At 40.7% G+C, this 20119-nt stretch overlaps 1 protein-coding gene across 2 annotated transcripts in view; it reads left to right on the plus strand.

Annotated features, from left to right (window-relative positions):
* GAREM1 (GRB2 associated regulator of MAPK1 subtype 1) overlaps positions 1-20119 on the plus strand; it is a 202702-nt gene that overhangs the window by 167858 nt on the left and 14725 nt on the right. For both annotated transcript variants that reach the window (XM_065890160.1, XM_065890162.1), the window contains exon 4: positions 11910-13082. In XM_065890160.1, the coding sequence (XP_065746232.1) occupies positions 11910-13082 (1173 nt within the window). The remainder of the gene's footprint in view (positions 1-11909; positions 13083-20119) is intronic.

Below are 20119 nucleotides of genomic sequence, written 5' to 3' on the forward strand. Positions count from 1 at the left end.
CGCACCACCACCACCACCACCCCTGCTGCTTTCCCTCCCCCACCGCTTAGTGTCCACACGTTTGCTCTCTACATTTGTGTCTCTATTTCTGCCCTGCAAACCAGTTCGTCTGTACCATTTTTCTAGGTTCCACATATATGCATTAATATACAATATTTGTTTTTCTCTTTCTGACTAACTTCACTCTGTATGACAGTCTCTAGATTCATCCACGTCTCTACAAATGACCTAATTTCGTTCCTTTTTATGGCTGAGTAATATTCCATTGTATATATGTACCACATCTTCTTTATCCATTCGTCTGTCGATGGGCATTTAGGTTGCATCCGTGACCTGGCTATTGTAAATAGTGCACAAAAGAACATTGGGGTGCGTGTGTCTTTTTCAATTATGGTTTTCTCTGGGTATATGCCCAATAGTGGGATTGCTGGGTCATATGGTAATTCTATTTTTAGTTTGGTAAGGAACCTCCATACTGTTCTCCATAGTGGCTGTAGCAATTTACATTCCCACCAACAGTGCAAGAGGGTTCCCTTTTCTCCATACCCTCTCCAGCATTTGTTGTTTGTACATTTTCTGATGATGCCCATTCTAGCTGGTGTGAGGTGATACCTCATTGTAGTTTTGATTTGCATTTCTCTAATAATTAGTGATGTTGAGCAGCTTTTCATATGCCTCTTGGCCATCTGTATGTCCTCTTTGGAGAAATGTCTATTTCGGTCTTCTGCCCATTTTTTGATTGGGTTGTTTTTTTTTTTAATATTGAGCTGCATGAGCTGTTTATATATTTTGGAGATTAATCCTTTGTCTGTTGACTCATTTGCAAATGTTTGCTCCCATTCTGAGGCTTCTCTTTTCGTCTTGTTTGTAGTTTGCTTTGCAAAAGCTTTGAAGTTTCATTAGGTCCCATTTGTTTATTTTTGTTTTTATTTCCATTACTCTAGTAGGTGGATCAAAAAGGATCTTGCTGTGATTTATGTCAAAGAGTATTCTTCCTATGTTTTCCTCTAAGAGTTTTTTTTTTTTTTTTCTTTAAGAGTTTTATAGTGTCTGGTCTTACATTTAGGTCTCTAATACATTTTGAGTTTATTTTTGTGTATGGTGTTAGGGCGTGTTCTAATTTCATTCTTTTACATGTAGCTGTCCAGTCTTCCCAGCAGTGCTTATTGAAGAGACTGTCTTTTCTCCATTGTATATCCTTGCCTCCTTTGTCATAGATTAGTTTACCTACTAATCTCTGGGCTTTCTATGCTGTTCCATTGATCTATATTTCTGTTTTTGTGCCAGTACCATATTGTCCTGATTAGTGTACCTTTGTAGTATAGTCTGAAGTCAGGGAGTCTGATTCCTCCAGCTCTGGTTTTTTCCCTCAAGACTGCTTTGGCTATTCGGGGTCTTTTGTGTCTCCATACAAATTTTAAGATTTTTTGTTCTAGTTCTGTAAAAAATGCCATTGGTAATTTGATGGGGATTGCCTTGAATCTGTAGATTGCTTTGGGTAGTATAGTCATTTTCACAATGTTGATTCTTCCAATCCAACAACATGGTATATCTCTCCATTTGTTGGTTTCATCTTCAAATTCTTTCACAGTGTCTTATAGTTCTGTGCATACAGGTCTTTTGTCTCCCTAGGTAGGTTTATTCCTAGGTATTTATTCTTTTTCTTGCAGTGGTAAATGGGACTATTTCCTTCACTTCTTTCAGATTTTTCATCATTAGTGTATAGGAATGCAAGAGATTTCTGTGCATTAATTTTGTATCCTGCTACTTTACCAAACTCATTGATTAGCTCTAGTAGTTTTCTGGTGGCATCTTTAGGATTCTCTATGTATAGTATCATGTCATCTGCAAACAGTGACCGTTTTGCTTCTTCTTTTCCGATTTGTATTCCTTTTATTTCTTTTTCTTCTCTGATTGCACGGCTAGGACTTCCAAAACTATGTTGAATAATAGTGGCGAGAGTGGACATCCTTCTCTTGTTTCTGATCTTAGAGGAAATGCTTTCAGTTTTTCACCATTGAGAATGATGTTTGCTGTGGGTTTGTCATATATGGCCTTTATTATGTTGAGGGAGGTTCCCTCTGTGCCCACTTTCTGGAGAGTTTTTATCATAAACGGATATCGAATTTTGTCAAAAGCTTTTTCTGCATCTATTGAGATGATCATATGGTTTTCCTCCTTCAATTTTTTAATATGGTGTACCACATCGATTGATTTGTGTATATTGAAGAAGCCTTGCATCCCTGGGATAAATCCCACTTGATGATGGTATATGATCCTTTTAATGTGTTGTTGGATTCTGTTTGCTAGTATTTTGTTGAGGATTTTTGCATCTATATTCATCAGTGATATTGGTCTATAATTTTCTTTTTTTGTAGTGTCTTTGTCTGGTTTTGGTTATCAGGGTGATGGTGGCCTCATAGAATGAGTTTGGGAGTATTCCTTCCTCTGCAATTTTCTGGAAGAGTTTGAGAAGGATGGGTGTTAGCTCTTCTCTAAATGTTTGATAGAATTCACCTGTGAAGCCATGTGGACCAGAAGTTTTGTTTGTTGCAATATTCTTAATCACAGTTTCAATTTCATTACTTGTGATTGGTCTGTTCATATTTTCTATTTCTTCCTGGTTCAGTCTTGGAAGGTTCTACCTTTCTAAGAATTTGTCCATTTCTTCCAAATTGTCCATTTTATTGGCATAGAGTTGCTGTAGTAGTCTCTTAGGATGCTTTGTATTTCTGTGGTGTCTGTTGTAACTACTCCTCTTTCATTTGTATTTTATTAATTGAGTCCTCTCCCTCTTTTTTTTTTGATGAATCTGGCTAATAGTTTATCAACTTTGTTTATCTTCTCAACGAACCAGCTTTTAGTTTCATTGACTTTTGCCACTGTTTTCTTCGTTTCTATTTCATTTATTTCTGCTCTGATCTTTATGATTTCTTTCCTTCTGCTAACTTTGGGTTTTGTTTGTTCTTCTTTCTCTAGTTCTTTAGGTGTAAGGTTAGATTGTTTATTTGAGATTTTTCTCATTTCTTGATGTAGGCTTGTATTGCTATAAACTTGCCTCTTAGAACTGCCTTTGCTGCATCCCATAGGTTTTGGATCATCATGTTTTCATTGTCATTTATCCCTAGGTATTTCTTTATTTCCTCTTATTTCTTCAGTGATCTCTTGGTTATTTAGTAACATACTGTTCAGCCTCCATGTGTTTGTGTTTTTTACATTTTTTCCCAGTAGTTGATTTCTAACATCATAGCATTGTGGTCAGAAAAGATGCTTGATATGATTTCAATTTTCTTAAATTTACTGAAGCTTAATTTGTGACCCAAGATGTGATCTATCCTGGAGAATGTTCCATGTGCACTAGAGAAGAAAGTGTAATCTGCTGTTTTTGGATGGAATGTCCTATAAATATCAATTAAATCTATCTGGCCTGTTGTGTCATTTAAAGCTTCTGTTTCCTTGTTAATTTGCTGTTTGGATGATCTGTCCATTTGTGTAAGTGAGGTGTTAGGAGTCCCCCACTATTATTGTCTTACTGTCGATTTCCTCTTTTATAGCTCTTAGCAGTTGCCTTATGTATTGAGGTGCTCCTATGTTGGGTGCATATATATTTATAATTGTTATATCTTCTTCTTGGATTGATCCCTTGATCATTATGTAGTGTCCTTCCTTGTCTCTTGTAACATTCTTTCTTTTAAAGTCTATTTTATCTGATATGAGTATTGCTACTCCAGCTTTCTTTGGATTTCCATTTGCATGGAATATCTTTTTCCATCCCCTCACTTTCAGTCTGTATGTGTCCCTAGGTCTGAAGTGGGTCTCTTACAGACAGCATATATATGGGTCTTGTTTTTGTATCCATTCAGCAAGCCTGTGTCTTTTGGTTGGAGCATTTAATCCATTCACGTTTAAAGTAATTATCAATATGTATGTTCCTATGACCATTTTCTTAATTGTTTTGGGTTTGTTTTTGTAGGTCCTTTTCTTCTCTTGTGTTTCCCACTTAGAGAAGTTCCTTTAGCATTTGTTGTAGAGCTGGTTTGGTGGTGCTGAATTCTCTTAGCTTTTGCTTGTCTGTAAAGCTTTTGATTTCTCCATCAAATCTGAATGAGATCCTTGCCAGGTAGAGTAATCTTGGTTGTAGGTTCTTCCCTTTCATCACTTTAAGTATATCATGCCACTCCCTTCTGGCTTGTAGAGCTTTTGCTGAGAAATCAGCTCTTAACCTTATGGGAGTTCCCTTGTATGTTATTTGTCATTTTTCTCTTGCTGCTTTCAATAATTTTTCTTTGCCTTTAATTTTTGCCTATTTGATTACTATGTGTCTTGGCGTGTTTCTCCTTGGTTTTATCCTGTATGGGACTCTCTGCACTTCCTGGACTTGGGTGGCTATTTCCTTTCCCATGTTAGGGAAATTTTCAAATATAATCTCTTCAAATATTTTCTCGGGTCCTTTCTCTGTCTTCTCCTTCTGGGACCCCTATAATGTGAATGTTGTTGTGTTTAATGTTGTCCCAGAGGTCTCTTAAGCTGTCTTCATTTCTTTTCATTCTTTTATCTTTATTCTGTTCTACAGCAGTGTATTCCACCATTCTGTCTTCCAGGTCACTTACCCGTTCTTCTGCCTCAGTTATTCTCCTATTGATTCCTTCTGGTGTATTTTTCATTTCAGTTCTTGTGTTGTTCATCTCCGTTTCTTTGTTCTTTAATTCTTCTAGATCTTTGTTAACCATTTCTTGCATCTTCTCAATCTTTGCCTCCATTCTTTTCCCGAGGTCCTGGATCATCTTCACTATCATTATTCTGATTTCTTTTTCTGGAAGGTTGCCTATCTGCACTTCATTAAGTTGTATTTCTGGGGTTTTATCTTGTTCCTTCATCTGGTACATAGCCCTCTGCCTTTTCATCGTCTATCTTCCTGTGAATGTGGTTTTTGTTCCACAGGCTGCAGGATTGTAGTTCTTGCTTCTCCTGTCTGCCCTCTGGTGGATGAGGCTGTCTAAGAGGCTTGTGCAAGTTTCCTGATGGGAGGGACTGGTGGTGGGTACAGCTGGCTTTTGCTTTGGTGGGCAGAGCTCAGTAAAACTTTAATCCACTTGTCTGCTGATGGGTGGGGCTGGGTTCCCTCCCTGTTGGTTGTTCGGCCTGAGGCAACCCAACACTGCAGCCTACCCGGGCTCTTTGGTGGGGCTAATGGCAGACTCTGGGAGAGCTCATGCCAAGGAGTACTTCCCAGAATTTCTGTGCCAGTGTCCTTGTCCTCACAGTGACACACAGCCGCCCCCAACATCTGCAGGAGACCCTCCAACACTAGCAGGTAGGTCTGGTTCAGTCTCCTGTGGGTCACTGCTCCTTCCCCTGGGTCGCGTTGAGCACACTACTTTGTGTGTGCCTTCCAGGAGTGGAGTCTCTGTTTCCCCCAGTCCTGTCAAAGTCCTGCAATCAAATCCCGCTTGCCTTCAAAGTCTGATTTCTCTAGGAATTCCTCCTCCCATTGCCGGACCCCCAGATTGGGAAGCCTGACGTGGGGCTCAGAACTTTCACTCCAGTGGGTGGACTTCTGTGGTATAAGTGTTCTCCAGTCTGTGAGCCGCCCACCCAGGATTTATGGGATTTGATTTTATTGTGTTTGTGCCCCTCCTACCGCCTCATTGTGGCTTCTCCTTTGTCTTTGGATCACATGGGTTTTATTCTTCAGTTTGTTGATGTGGTGTATCACACTGATTGATTTTCGGATATTGAAAAATTCTTGCATCCCTGGGATAAATCCCACTTGATCATGGTGTGTGATCCTTTTAAAGTACTGTTGGAAACCACCCAATTAAAAAATGAGTGGAAGATCTAAATAGACATTTCACCAAAGGCATACACATGACCAAGAGGCACATAAGATGCTCAACATCACTAATTATTAGAGAAATGCAAATCAGAACTACAATGAGGTATCACCTCACACCTGACAAAATGGCCATTTTCAAAAAAATGAAACAATAAATGCTGGAAAAGGTGTAGTGAAAGGGAACCCTCCTGCACTGTTGGTGGGAATGTAAATTGATACAACCACTATGGAGAACAGTATGGTGGTTCCTTAAAAAACTAAAAAATTGAACTACCACATGACCCAGCAATCCCACTACTCGGCACATACCCTGAGAAAACTGTAATTCAAAAAGAGGCATGTACCACAATGTTCATTGCAGCTCTATTTACAATAGCCAGGACATGGAAGCAACCTAAATGGCCATCGACAGATGAATGGATAAAGAAGGTGTGGCACATATATACAATGCAATATTACCCAGCCATAAAAAGAAACGAAATTGAGTTATTTGTAGTGAGGTGGATGGACCTAGAGTCTGTCATAGAGAGTGAAGGAAGTCAGAAAGAGACAAATACCATATGCTAACAGATATACATGGAATCTTAAAAAAAAAAAAAATGGTACTGATGAACCTAGGGGCAGGGCAGGAATAAAGATGTAGACATAGAAAATGGACTTGAGGACATGAGGGAGGGGGAAGCTGCAGTGAAGTGAGAGTAGCATCAACATATATACACTACCAAATGTAAAATAGATAGCTAGTGGGAAGCAACAGCATAGCACAGGGAGATCAGCTTGGTGCTTTGCAATGACGTAGAGGGGTAGGATAGAGAGGGTGGGAGGGAGGTTCAAGAGGGAGGGGGTATGGGGATATATGTATGCACATGGCTGATTCACTTTGTTGTACAACAGAAACTAAAATAGCATTGTGAAGCAATTATACTCCAATAAAGATGTATTAAAAAAAAAAACTTTAGTTCTGAAAGCCTTCCAAAAAAAAAAAAAAGTATTGTTGGATTTAGTTAGCTAGTATTTTGCTGAGTGTTTTTGTGACTGTTCATCAGTGATATTGGCCTGTAATTTTCTTTTTTTGTGGTATCTTTTTCTGGTTTTGGTATCAGGGTGATAGTGGCCTCACAGAATGAGTTGGGAGCGTTCCTTCCTCTGCAAGTTTTTGTAATACTTTCAGAAAGATAGGTGTTCTCTGAATGTTTGATGGAATTTACCTGTGAAGTCATCTGGTCCTGGACTTTTGTTCGTTGGGAGTTCTTTAATCACAGTTTTAATTTGAGTACTTGTGATTGGTCTGTTCATATTTTCTGTTTCTTCCTGGTTCAGTCTTGGGAGATTGTACCTTTCAAAGAATTTGTCCATTTCTTGTAGGTTGTCCATTTTATTGGCATATGTGGTAGTCTTTCATGATCCTTTGTATGTCTGTGGTGTCAGTTGTGACTTCTCCTTCGTCATATCTAATTTTATTGATTTGAGTCCTCTCCTCTTTTTTCTTGATGAGTGTGGCTAAAGGTTTATCAGCTTTGTTTATCTTTTCAAAGAACCAGCTTTTAGTTTCATTGATCTTTTCTGCTTTTTCTTCATCCTTATTTCTGCTCTGATCTTTATGATTTCTTTCCATCTACTAACTTTGGGTTTTGTTTGTTCTTATTTTTCTAGTTGCTTTAGGTGTAAGGTTAGATTATTTATTTGAGATTTTTCTTGTTTCCTGAGGTAAGATTATATTGCAGTAAACTTCCCTCTCAGAACTGCTTTTGCTGAGTCCCATAGGTTTTGGATCGTCACGCTTTTGTTTTCATTTGTCTTTAGGTATTTTTTGATTTCCTCTTTAATTTCTTCAGTGATCCATTGGTTGTTTAGGAGCATATTGTTTAGCCTCCATCTGTTTGTGTTTTTATAGTCTTTTTCTTGTAGTTGATTTCTAATCTCATAGTGTTGTGATCGTAAAAGATGCTTAATATGATTTCAGTTTTCTTAAATTTACTCACTTTGTGGCCCAGCATGTGATTAATCCTGGGGAATGTTCCACATGCACTTGAGAAGAATTTGTAATTCTGCTGCTTTTGGACGGAATGCTCTATAAATATCAGTTAAGTCCATCTAGTCTAATGTGTCATTTAAGGCCTGTGTTTCCTTATTGATCTTCTGTCTGGATGATCTGTCCATTGATGAAAGTAGGGTGTTAAAGTCCTCCACTATGTATTACTGTCGATTACTCCTTTTATGGCTGTTAATATTTGCCTTATATATTGAGGTGCTCCTATGTTGGGTGCATATATATTTACAGTTGTTATATCTTCTTGGATTGATTCCCTTGACCATTATGTAGTGTCCTCCTTTGTCTCTTATAACAGTCTTTATTTTAAAGTCTGTTTTGTCTGATAATGAGTATTGCTACTCCAGCTTTCTTTTGATTTCCATTTGTGTGGAATACCTTTTTCCATCCCATCACTTTCAGCCTGTGTGTGTCCTAGATCTGAAGTGGGTCTCTTGTATACACCATATATACGGGTCTTGGTTTTGTATCCATTTAGCCAGTCTGTGTCTTTTGGTTGGAGCATTTAATCCATTTACATTTAAGGTAATTATCAATATGTATGTTCTTATTGCCATTTTGCTAATTGTTTTTGATTTGTTTTTATAGGTGTTTTTTCTTCCCTTCCTCTTTTGTTCTCTTGTGATTTGACGACTAACTTTAGTGTTGTGTTTGGATTCCTTATTCTTTTTTGTGTGTGTATCTATTGTAGATTTTTGGTTTGCTGTTACCATGAGTTTTTGTTATAGCAGCCTATATATAAACAAGATTGTTTTAAGTTGCTGGTCTTTTAATTTCAAATGCATTTCTAATATCCTGCATTATGCCCTCCTCTTCTCATGATTGCTGGGTTTTTTAAATATTTATTTATTTATTAGCTTGGTTGCTCCAGGTCTTTGTTGGAGCAGTGGGCTCCTTACTTGCAGCTCACAGGATCCTTAGTTGTGGCTTGCGGGCTTCTTAGCTGCAGCACAAGGGCTCCTTAGTTGTGGCATGCAAACTCTTAGTTGCAGCACGCATGTGGGATCTACTTCCCTGACCAGAGATCGAACTCGGCCCCCTGCATTGAGAGCACGGAGTCTTATCCACTGCGCCACCAGGGAAGTCCCCCATGATTGCTGGTTTTGATATCATATTTGTGTGTGGATGATTTCCTACCTTTACTTTATGTTTGCCTTTACCATTGAGCTTTTCCCATAATTTTCTTATTTGTAGTTGTGGCCTTTTCTGCCTAGAGAAGTTCTTTTAGCATTTGTTGCAAAGCTGGTCTGGTGGTGCTGAATTTGAATTCTCTTAGCTTTTTCTTGTCTGTAAAGCTTTTGATTTCTCTGTCAAATCTGAATGAGAACCTTGCTGGGTAGAGTATTCTTGGTTGTAGGTTCTTCCTTTTCATTACTTTAAATATATTATGCCTCCAGCTTCCCTGGTGGCGCAGTGGTTGGGAGTCCGCCTGCCGATGCAGGGGACGCGGGTTCGTGCCCCGGTCCGGGAGGATCCCACGTGCCGCGGAGCGGCTGGGCCCGTGGGCCGTGGCCGCTGGGCCTGCGCGTCCGGAGCCTGTGCTCTGCGGCGGGAGAGGCCACAGCAGTGAGAGGCCCGCGTACCGCCAAAAAAAAAAAAAATATATATATATATATATATATCATGCCTCTCCCTTCTGGCCTGCAGAGTTTCTGCTGAGAAATCAGTTGATAACCTTATGGGAGTTCCCTTCTATGTTATTTGTTGCTTTTCTTGTGTTGCTTTTAGTATTTTTTCTTTGTCTTTAATTTTTGTCAATTTGATTATTGTGTGTCTCAGCATGTTCCTCCTTGGGTTTATCCTGCCTGGGACTCTCAGCACTTCCTCTACCTGGGTGGACTGTTTCCTTTCCCATGTTAGGGAAGTTTTCAGCTATTATCTCTTCAAATATTTTCTCAGGTATTTTCTCTCTCTCTTCTCCTTCTGGGACCTCTATAATTCAAATATTGGTGCGTTTAATGTTGTCTGAGAGGTCTCTTTGGCTGTCCTCATTTCTTTTCATTTTTTTTTCTTTATTCTGTTCTGCAGCAGTGATTTCCGCCATTCTGTCTTCCAGCTCACTTATCCATTCTTCTGCCTCAGTTACTCTGCTAATGATTGCTTCCAGTGTATTTTTCATTTCAGTTTTTGGGTTGTTCATCTCTGTTTGTTTGGTCTTTAGTTCTTCTAGGTCTTTGTTAAACATTTCTTCTGTCTTCTCAATCTGTGCCTCCATCCTTTTTCTGAGATCTTGGATCACCTTTACTATCATTGCTCTAAATTCTTTTTTGGGTAGATTGCCTATCTCCACTTCACTTAGTTGTTCTCTAGGGTTTTATCTTGTTCCTTCATCTGGGACATACTCCTCTGCCATCTCATTTTGTCTAACTTTCTATGATTGTGGTTTCCTTACCGCAGGCTGCAGGGTTGTAGTTCTTCTGCTGTCTGCCCCCTGGTGGATGAGGCTGTCTAAGAGTCTTGTGCAGGCTTCCTGGGGGGAGGGACTGGTTCCTCCCCACTGGTGGGTGCAGCTGGGTCTTGTTTGTCTGTTGGGCAGGGCTGTGTCAAGGGGCATGTTTAGTGGGCAGCTGTATGCTCAGGGAGACTTTTAAGCAGCCTGTCTCTTGATGGATGGGGCTGTGTTCCCTCCCTGTTGATTGTTTGGCCTGAGGTGTCCCAGCACTAGAGCCTACAGGCTGTTGAGTGGGTCCAGGTCTTGGAGAGAAAATGGCCACCTCCTCTAGGGCTCACACCAATTAGTACTCCCCATAACTACTGCCACCAGTGTCTTTGTTGCCGCAGTGAGCCAAAGCTGCCCCCATTGCTGCAGGAGACCCTCCACAGCAGATAGATTTGGCCCAGGCTCTTATGAGGTCACTGCTTTTTTTCCTGGGTCCTGATGCACATGAGACTTTGTGTGCACCCTACAAGAGTGGAGTCTCTGTTTCCCCCAATCCTGTGGAATTCCTGAGATCAAACCCCACTGGCCTTCAAAGCCAGATTCTTTAGGGGCTCCTCCTCCTGTTGCCAGACCCACAGGCTGGGGAGCCTAACATGGGGCTCAGAACTTTCACTCCTGTGGGAGAACTTCTGTGGTACAGTTATTTTCCAGTTTGTGGGTCGCCCACCCAGCAGGTATGGGATTTGATTTTATTGCAGTTGTGCCCCCTCCTACCATCTCATTGTGGCTTCTTCTTTGTCTTTGGATGTAGAATGTCTTTTCTGGTAGATTCCAGTGGTTTGTTTTTTTGTCGATGGTTGTTCATCAGTTAGCTGTGATTTTGCTGTTTTTGTAAGAAGAAGTGAGCTCACATCTTCTACTCCGTCGTCTTATCTCTGTCTTTTCTTTCCGTTTATATAAAATTGTTAACAGGTTATCTTTAGTGGTCAAGTTGTGTAGAAATTGTTCATTTTTATATCTGTATTTTCTAATATTTCTTCCAATGAATATGAATAGTTTTCATAATAAATAAAAGAATGGGGAGAAAGAAGACATTTTTTAAATCCTTTGTCCCAATTTTAGAACATTTAATAAAATTAGCAAATTTTTAAAGGTAAAAAATTAGAATTTTAATAGTTTAAAAAGAATTTTCTACAGTGATATTCATGAAAGCATTTTTATAACTGAAAATGATACAGTGATAATACTAATGTCCCAAAATAATTATCCATATGGTAGAATATGTAGGAAAAGAAACTAGAAGGATGTTTATCAAACCATTAACCATGGCTGTATCTGCATCAGGTTCATGGGTGTTATTTTTTGTGTGTTTTTCTTCTGTATTTCCCAAAATGTTACAAATGAATACAGGGTACCTTCTTCTTCAGAAAAAAAAAATGCTTTTAAAAGTCTAAACTAACAGCATCTTGTTATATTGTTAACCACATAAATATTACAGGAGAAATGGATTGTCTAAATTTAGTATTAAAATAAAACAGCATTTTCCTTTGTGTATGCATGTGTGTCTTAACAGCATGTTCGCTACTTCTCTGTGTGAATAAACTAAAGACAACTACCCTAAAATTTGATTTATCCTATTGTAGGTTGCTTCAGGTGAATGCAATGAAGACACCGAAGTTTACAACATCACCCTTTGTACGGGGGATGAACTCACTCTAATGGGCCAGGCAGAAATCCTTTATGCAAAGACTTTCAAGGAGAAGTCACGACTCAACACCATCTTCAAAAAGATTGGGAAGCTCAATTCCATCAGCAAGCTGGGAAAAGGCAAAATGCCGTGCCTCATTTGCATGAATCACCGGACCAACGAGAGCATCAGCCTCCCATTCCAGTGCAAGGGCAGGTTCAGCACCCGAAGCCCCCTGGAACTTCAGATGCAGGAGGGCGAGCACACCATCCGCAACATTGTGGAGAAAACCAGACTTCCCGTGAACGTGACCGTGCCCAGCCCTCCACCGAGGAACCCGTATGACCTCCACTTCATCCGTGAGGGGCACCGCTACAAGTTTGTGAACATCCAAACCAAGACAGTGGTGGTTTGCTGTGTGCTGCGGAACAACAAGATCCTCCCCATGCACTTCCCTTTGCACTTGACTGTCCCCAAGTTTAGCCTCCCAGAACACCTGGTGAAGGGGGAAGTATGGCCTGAAACCCTGGTCCATCACTGGCTGGGTATCTGCCAAGAACAGTTCGACATCGATGAGTATTCACGGGCGGTCCGCGATGTGAAGACCGACTGGAACGAGGACTGTAAGAGCCCCAAGAAGGGCCGGTGCACTGGCCACAACCATGTTCCCAATTCCCTTAGCTACGCTCGCGATGAGCTCACCCAGTCCTTCCACCGGCTCTCCGTCTGTGTGTATGGCAACAATCTCCATGGCAACAGTGAGGTGAACCTCCACGGCTGCAGGGACCTGGGGGGAGAGTGGGCCCCCTTTCCCCATGACATCCTGCCCTATCAGGACTCGGGTGATAGTGGGAGCGACTACCTTTTCCCAGAAGCTAGTGAAGAATCAGTGGGCATCACAGGGAAGTCAGAACTTCCTTATGAAGAGCTGTGGCTGGAAGAAGGCAAGCCCAGCCATCCGCCTCTCACTCGCTCCCTGAGCGAGAAGAGCAGATGTGATCAGTTTCGAGGTTCTGTCCGGTCCAAATGTGCACCTTCTCCCCTTCCTGTCCCCGGAACTCTGGGAGCAGCAATGAAGTCTTCAGAGATTGCCCTACCTCCACCTCCAGTGCCTCCCAAATCTGAAGCCGTAAGTCCTTTCTGGTTTTGGGTGATGTGCCGGTCCTTCTATCTCTCTGCTCGGTCATCTGCTAATTAATTTTCTTTCTTAAAGAAAACTCCCCAATGGAAGATTATCAGAATGAACAATTTGCTTAATTTGGAGTGAAATAGAAATATTTGCTGGATTATTTTTACCATTTGGGAGTTAGTTAGAGTTTTACTCTACATTTGATGAGAAATTCTCGGAGAGTTTTTATTAGGAGAGGTTTAAACATGCTGCCTAGAGAAGGGATAACAGCGAGGGGAGAGCAGAAGGCGGAGACCAGATAAGAGGGATGAGTATGGTAACAGGTATGAAATGATGACACCCTGAACCACAGCAGTTGGTAGCAGCAGATGGCAGGGAGAAACGAGCTGCTTCGGATCATGTTTCAGAGGTGGAACCAACAGTATTTACTGATTAAATTGGACGTGGGTAGTGAAGGAAAGAGAGAAATCAGGAGAAACTCCTAGATTTGTAGCCTGAGCAGCAGAGTGGATTATTAGTGCCACTTACCGCTGATGCGGACTGAAGGAGGAGTGGATTTATTTGGGGGAAGGAGAGATCAAGAGACATCAGCATCATTTGTAACTCTCCTCACAGTTACATTGAGATCAAAGCATCATGGGGATGCTCACTTACACACCACACATACACACACACAGGTGCCAGCCCGGTTTTGCTTACCACCTCAAACGTAACTCACTCAGCTGAGGAGGAGTCTATCAGATTTTAATGTAAAGGGTCATACAGGACAGGAGAAAGAGCCCTCTGTTTTGACCATGTTCTTTGATTGACAGGCACTCTGAACCTTCACGACTCATTTTTGATCATTGGGTTTCATTATATCTGAAGGGAGAAAGCGCTTGAGGCATAGAGTGTAATTCTGTTCATTTATTTGACAGTATCTGTGGTAGTGGTTTCCTTTTTTTCTATCTCTAGCAGAATCCTTTAAAAGAAAACTAATACAGATCACAATAAATAGAAGAACTACAATCAAAACCCATCTGACTGAAGGACAGATTGGAGGGATGGGATCTCCCCTTGGCCCTGTCTACTCTGCCCCCACCAGGTGGTCTCAGGACACCTCTCTGGAAACACAGGGCTGTGTAGAGCCTCGTATCAAAACCATGGGCTAGATACTAGAAAAGTCACCATCAGTGACCACTGAAATCATGACCCTGGACTCTAGCAACTTCCCCTTTTGTAGGGAAGGTAACAGGTGAAAAGAGAGGACTACTATACAAGTTAAAATGTGGGAAATATACATAGGTCATGTATGGGGGGAGTTCAGAGGAGAAAAGAACTTCTAGTTGTGCAAGAGAAGCCTTCATGGAGATGACATTTCAGATGAGCCGAGAGTATATACATGAATGGAAAGAGCAGAGAGATGGGAAAGAAGGGCGTTCCAGACAGAATGGCTTGAGCAAAGGCAAGGGCAGATGAGGGAAAACGCAGAGTTCTGCTGGGCGAGTGGAATAGGGTTGAAGAGGGAGTATGAAGGGCAGTGGTGTCTTCAAGGCTGGAACCAGGTCACGGACAGCTCTGGACACCAGGCAGCACTTGGCGCTGGGCGTCATACATAGCTGTCCATGCAGAGCCCTCATTGCTGCAAAGCTTTCCTGAGAGAAGACCCACCTCCAGCTGTTTATTCCAGGACATAACAACTCCCCAGAAACTGCAGGTCTCTACTTTCCCCTGCTCCTTACAAGATCTACCAGGGATCTTAAGGCACAAGCCCAGAGATCCCCATATCCAGTAGGGGTTGTGGAATATTTGGGGGAAGTCTTGGTGGAGTCAGAGTCCTTGGTTCTTTTATTCATGTCAGATGGTGTTCCCCCAAAAAACAGGTAAAAGGTGAGGGGACACTCCTAGTAAGTACTTTAGGCATTTTTAGGGATGTCTCAACTTACCTGTGTATGTGATGTTGCTTGAAGCTTGGAGCCTTCTCTTCAATAGGAATGTGACCACATGAGCTTTTCCTATAGAACTCTGGTCCCACCTGGCACATAACGGGGACTCCTGTTTGTTGACTGATTGATTGACTCATCCAAGGTGGTCCCACCCAGTTATTTACATAACCAAGTCTTGAGGTAAGAAACTGGCAGTGATTGTTTTCACTGAGGCTAGTGAAAGATGAGTAAGAACACAAATATTAAGAGGCCCTATCTTGACCCTCGTACTAAAAGAAAAACGTTAGAGTTAAATTTGAAACTAAAAGCAAATCTCACAGCAGAAGAAAAGGTGTGGGCCTCCAGTCTAAGCCGTAATTTCTTAGGACATAAGAGAACCTTCTCAGAGCATATTCGGTGTTTATAGAATGCTCTAATCATAAAGACTTTTTATAAACACCTGAAATTACTTAATTTTCTTTTTTTAAGAATTAGGCATTTCAAATGAAGTCATGTTTTTTATTGGTTCTGTGACCATGAAACAAATTTTCCAGTTTTAGGATGTGTGTGGGATCCGGAGAACGTCATAATTGTTAGATGTGGCTTCAGCTTGTAGCTTTCAAAAGGGAACTTTAATGGGGCATAAATTCAAGTGCTCCCACAGAATTAAACTTCTTTGGATAGTGACAGTGGGGTGGGTCCTGGGAAAAAGCTAGGCCATAGAAAGGGAAGCAGAGCTGATAATTGGCAAATGAACGCTGCTTTGCCACAGTCCGTGTCCCAGTCACGTTAATATCTAGAGGGACAGTGGCTCCACTACAGTGTATGTCAGCCTGTGCCTTTTCTCCTTATTCTATTCTTCACTCCCTACTTCAGGGTCCTAAGTTACAGCAAATATCTGTGCTCTTTCTCCAGCAGATTTTGACAGTCTTTGTTTCTGTAAGTGAGATAAAAATCTTTCTCCTTCAACAGTAATTCTTGCTATGTTTCCAGCAGTGTGCTGCAGTTCCGGCATCATCTGGTTAATGCTTGACCACCGTCCTACCCATGTGCTAAAATGGAAAACTAGGCTATGGGGCCAAAGAGAAAATCCTCAGTGGAGGAGTAATCAGTTCAGCCCTGTTAATATACTTTGTACTTGATGTGGCTACTTAGAATTATGCTCTAGTCTGTACCTTTGTAAAGATCGTTAAATACAAAGGTTTTTTTTCTTTAAACACAAAACACTGCCACTTACCTTTCCCAACAATAAGAGGCTATTCCCCCCCTAACTGGAACATCCCAGGGAAGAGTAAACAGCTCCTGGTTCCAGGCACAGAAGAGAAATTGTTGCAGATGAGCCCAAGCTGGGGAGCTGCCCAGCTCACTGAATGGTGACATTTTCATTTTTTTTAAATTGAGCAGAGTGCCCTCAAATCAGAATGACCTGACAGTTCCTCTTGAGTGGGTTATCCTTAATTGGTTCATATGTTCCAAACACATCCTCTATTTCGTAACATTGTGGGCCTCATTCCATAATTTTAATTTTCTGGCTGTTGGCTGATAATGTCTAAAATATTTACCCAGATACACTCTACAAGTGACAGTCTTCAAGAGCTGCCTTTTTTTTGGTGGTTTTTTTTTTCCTCTTTGGAAGATGCCATTTTGGAGAGCAGTGACGGGAAGGCTTGATAGTGCATGAAATCTATAAATAGAATGTTTGTTTGACTCAGACTTTTCTGGTCAATGCAGTAAATTACAAATCAGTATCAAAACTACTGGATCACAACTCTTCTATAGCTATGTGTGCAGTAGTATCAAACCTGAGGACCCCAGAACCCAGGGATAAATTCATGTCCTCTGTCTTTAGTAACAGAAAAACAAAAGTGCATTCACTCTTGGTTGGATGGTAACGTGGCAGTGATTCTTGAGATTCATGAAAGAAAAATCATAAAAGGAGCTCTAGGTCGAAACCACTGGTTTAAAGCAAGTCTTCCTGCAGTGTGGATGAAGAATTTGTTAACCTTTGGGATTGACAGGATGCCCCCTGACATTGACAACACGAGAAGCAGGGTGTAGGGACTGAATTGTAAGATGGATTGTGGTAGCATACATTCATTGTTATAAGGCTGAAGTCCATCATACATAAAGTTCCTGTAATGGAGCACACTGTCTTATTGATGTTTGAGAAAAATAAGACATAAAGGGCGAATTTAATCCAGATCTACACTGCACCTAGTTCAGTAGGTGCCCGAAAAGACTGCACTATCCAGGAGTCTGAATCTGCAGACTGAGCAGCTGATGAGAAGATAGCAGGGGGACACCAAGCGTCCTGAGAGTCTTCATTTCCCTTCTCAGTGGAATTTCACCGGGAGCAGAGAGGAGTGATCTGCCACACTATGTGATGGGTCATTAGAGGCACGAAACATCATGTCTAAGAGCCACACGTGGATTTGCGTCCTCACTCTGCCACTTAGTAGCTTCATAGCTTCACACCCTGGGCAAACTATTTAACTTTCTGAGTCAGTTCCTGTGGCAGTTAATAACAGCGTCTTCATTGCATTATTGTATTATACAAAGTACTTGGCAGTTTTCCCTGGCACTCAGTAAGCATTCAATAAATAGTAGCGGTAACTTAATATGGGATGCATTCTTTTTAGGGTTAGATAGAAAATAATTTTTTGGAGGTTATTTCCCCTGTCCTTCCTTGCCTAAGGTGTAAGGCCTCTCCAGAGAGTCGTGGAAGCTGATGGGGACAAGGATACCTACCTCCACAGACAGACCAGCAGAGAGCCTGGCACACAGGCAGGGGACAGTCATCCCCGCATTCCAAAAGTGCATCCTAACAGGCTTGAAAAGTAGCAAAACATTCTTTTCATCTGGCTTTTAAAATGTCTGCTTGATAAGCTAGATGTTATGTGTTATAGTTACCTACCTGTGGAGCCAAAATTGTAATCATGACAAACCAAGAAAAGAGCTACAGAAATGCTCAGCATCCTGTGGGCCCCAATAATATGTAATCCTTTCATGGGGGATTTGGGGGTTTTGTAGAACTATAGAGTACCTATTGAAAAAGCCACATGTGGTTCTAAGGCTGCAAATATGTGTCAAGAAACTGAAATTCCTAGGAAAACGTCTCTAGAAATACTAAAGCTGAGAAGTTGCCTTGACTAATTCCATTAGGCATGGCGAGGCTAGGTCATGGTGCTACCAGGTGTCACACCTGGATGTGTCCACCCTACAGAATGAGGGCCCTCACAAGACTACCCAAATTAAGAAAAAGTCATAAAAATGTATTGTTTAAAAACCGAGAGAACTGATTCTTAAGAATTGAGCTATAAGAATTAATTCTACTCTACAACCAGCAAACACTGAGGTAAGAGGCGGCAGGACATGCATACTAAAAACAGCCTTGCACCAAAAACACGAACCCAGGCTACAAAGGATGCTCCCACATAAAAATAGCCCTCCAAGACCACAGTAGATAATTGTTTCTCCTAAATTCATAGAGTAAGAGAAATATAAATAAAATTAAGAAGCAGAGGAAACACTCCCAATTAAAAGATGAAGAGAATTCCCTTGAAAGAACAAACAATGAAACAGACCTCTTCAGCCTAATAGACACCAAGTTTAAAAGGAGATCATGGAAATACTGAAGGAATTAAGAAGGGCTATCAATAGGAATGCAGATTGCTGTAAAAAGGAACTAGAAACTATAAAAGAGGAGCCAGGAAAAATTAGAAAACTCATTTGCTGAGATGAAAACTGACTGAGCTAAAGGCGATGAATAGCAGATTGAATAATGCAGAAGAAAGAATAAGTGTTCTGGAAGATAGAATAATGGAAATCATCCAATCAGAACACAGAAGGCCAAATTGGGGGGGAAAAAAAATGAAAGCAAAATAAGAACCCTATGGGATAATATAAAGCATGCCAATCTACACATAATAGGGATCCCAGAAGAAGAAAGAGAAAAGGGGTTCAAAAATGTGTTTGAAGAAATTATGGCTGAAAACTTCCCGAACCTAAAGAAGGAAACAGATATCCGGGTACAGGAAGCACAGAGGGTCCCAAACAAGGTGAACCCAAACAGACCTACACCAAGCCATATTATAATAGAAATGGCAAAAGTTAAAGAGAGGATTCTAAAGGCAGCAACAGAAAAACAAAGAGTTAATTACAAGGGAACCCCCCCCATAAGGCTGTCAGCTAATTTCTCAATAGAAACATTTGCAGGACAGAAGGGAATGGCAAGATATAGTCAAAGTTCTGAAAGGGACAAATCTGCAACCTAGGATACGCTACCTAGCAAGATTATCATTTAGAATAGAAGGAGAGAGAAAGAATTTCTCAGACAAGCAAAAACTAAAAGAATACAGCAATACTAAACCTATCCTAAAAGAAATATTGAAAGGTCTTCTCTAAATGGAAGAGAAGCAAGAAGGTATAGGAAAGAGAAAATCGCAATTGGAAAGTAAATCACTTAATAAGCCAGTAGATGGATTTTTTTAAAAATCAAAAAGATTTTTGTGAAAGTGATGACAGCCACAATGAAAAGCAAAAGGATAAATATGAAGATGTAAAAGAGGACATCAAAATCATAAAATGTGGGAGAGGAGAGTAATAAAATGTAGACTTTTTTGTTTGTTTTTTTTTGGAATGTGTTTGAGCCTATATGACTACCAGTCTAAAAGCAAGTAGATAGGAAGGGGTTAAAATACTTGAAAAACAAGGTAACCACGAATCAACACATAAAATCGACTTACAAAAACCAAAAAGAAGAGAACACAAGCATAATATAACAGGAAATCATAAACCACAAAAAGAAAAAGAAAGGGACAAAGAAGAAATACAAAATCAACTGGAAAACAAGGTTTAAAATGGCAATAAATAGATATCTATTAATAATTACTTTGTCAGTAGACTAAATGCTCCAATCAAGAGACAGGGGAATGGCAGGTTGGATTAAAAAACAAGAGCCTATAATATGCTGCTTATTGTAGGCAACACATAAAAAAGACATCCACTTTAAGGCAAAGGACACACAGACTGAAAGGGGATGGAAAAAGATATCTCATGCAAATGGAAATGACAGAAAAGTGGGGGTCTCACTACTCATGTCAGACAAAATAGACTTTAAAACAAAGGCCATAA

The sequence above is a fragment of the Phocoena phocoena genome, chromosome 13, assembly GCF_963924675.1.
Source record: "Phocoena phocoena chromosome 13, mPhoPho1.1, whole genome shotgun sequence".
NCBI classification, from domain to species: domain Eukaryota; kingdom Metazoa; phylum Chordata; class Mammalia; order Artiodactyla; family Phocoenidae; genus Phocoena; species Phocoena phocoena.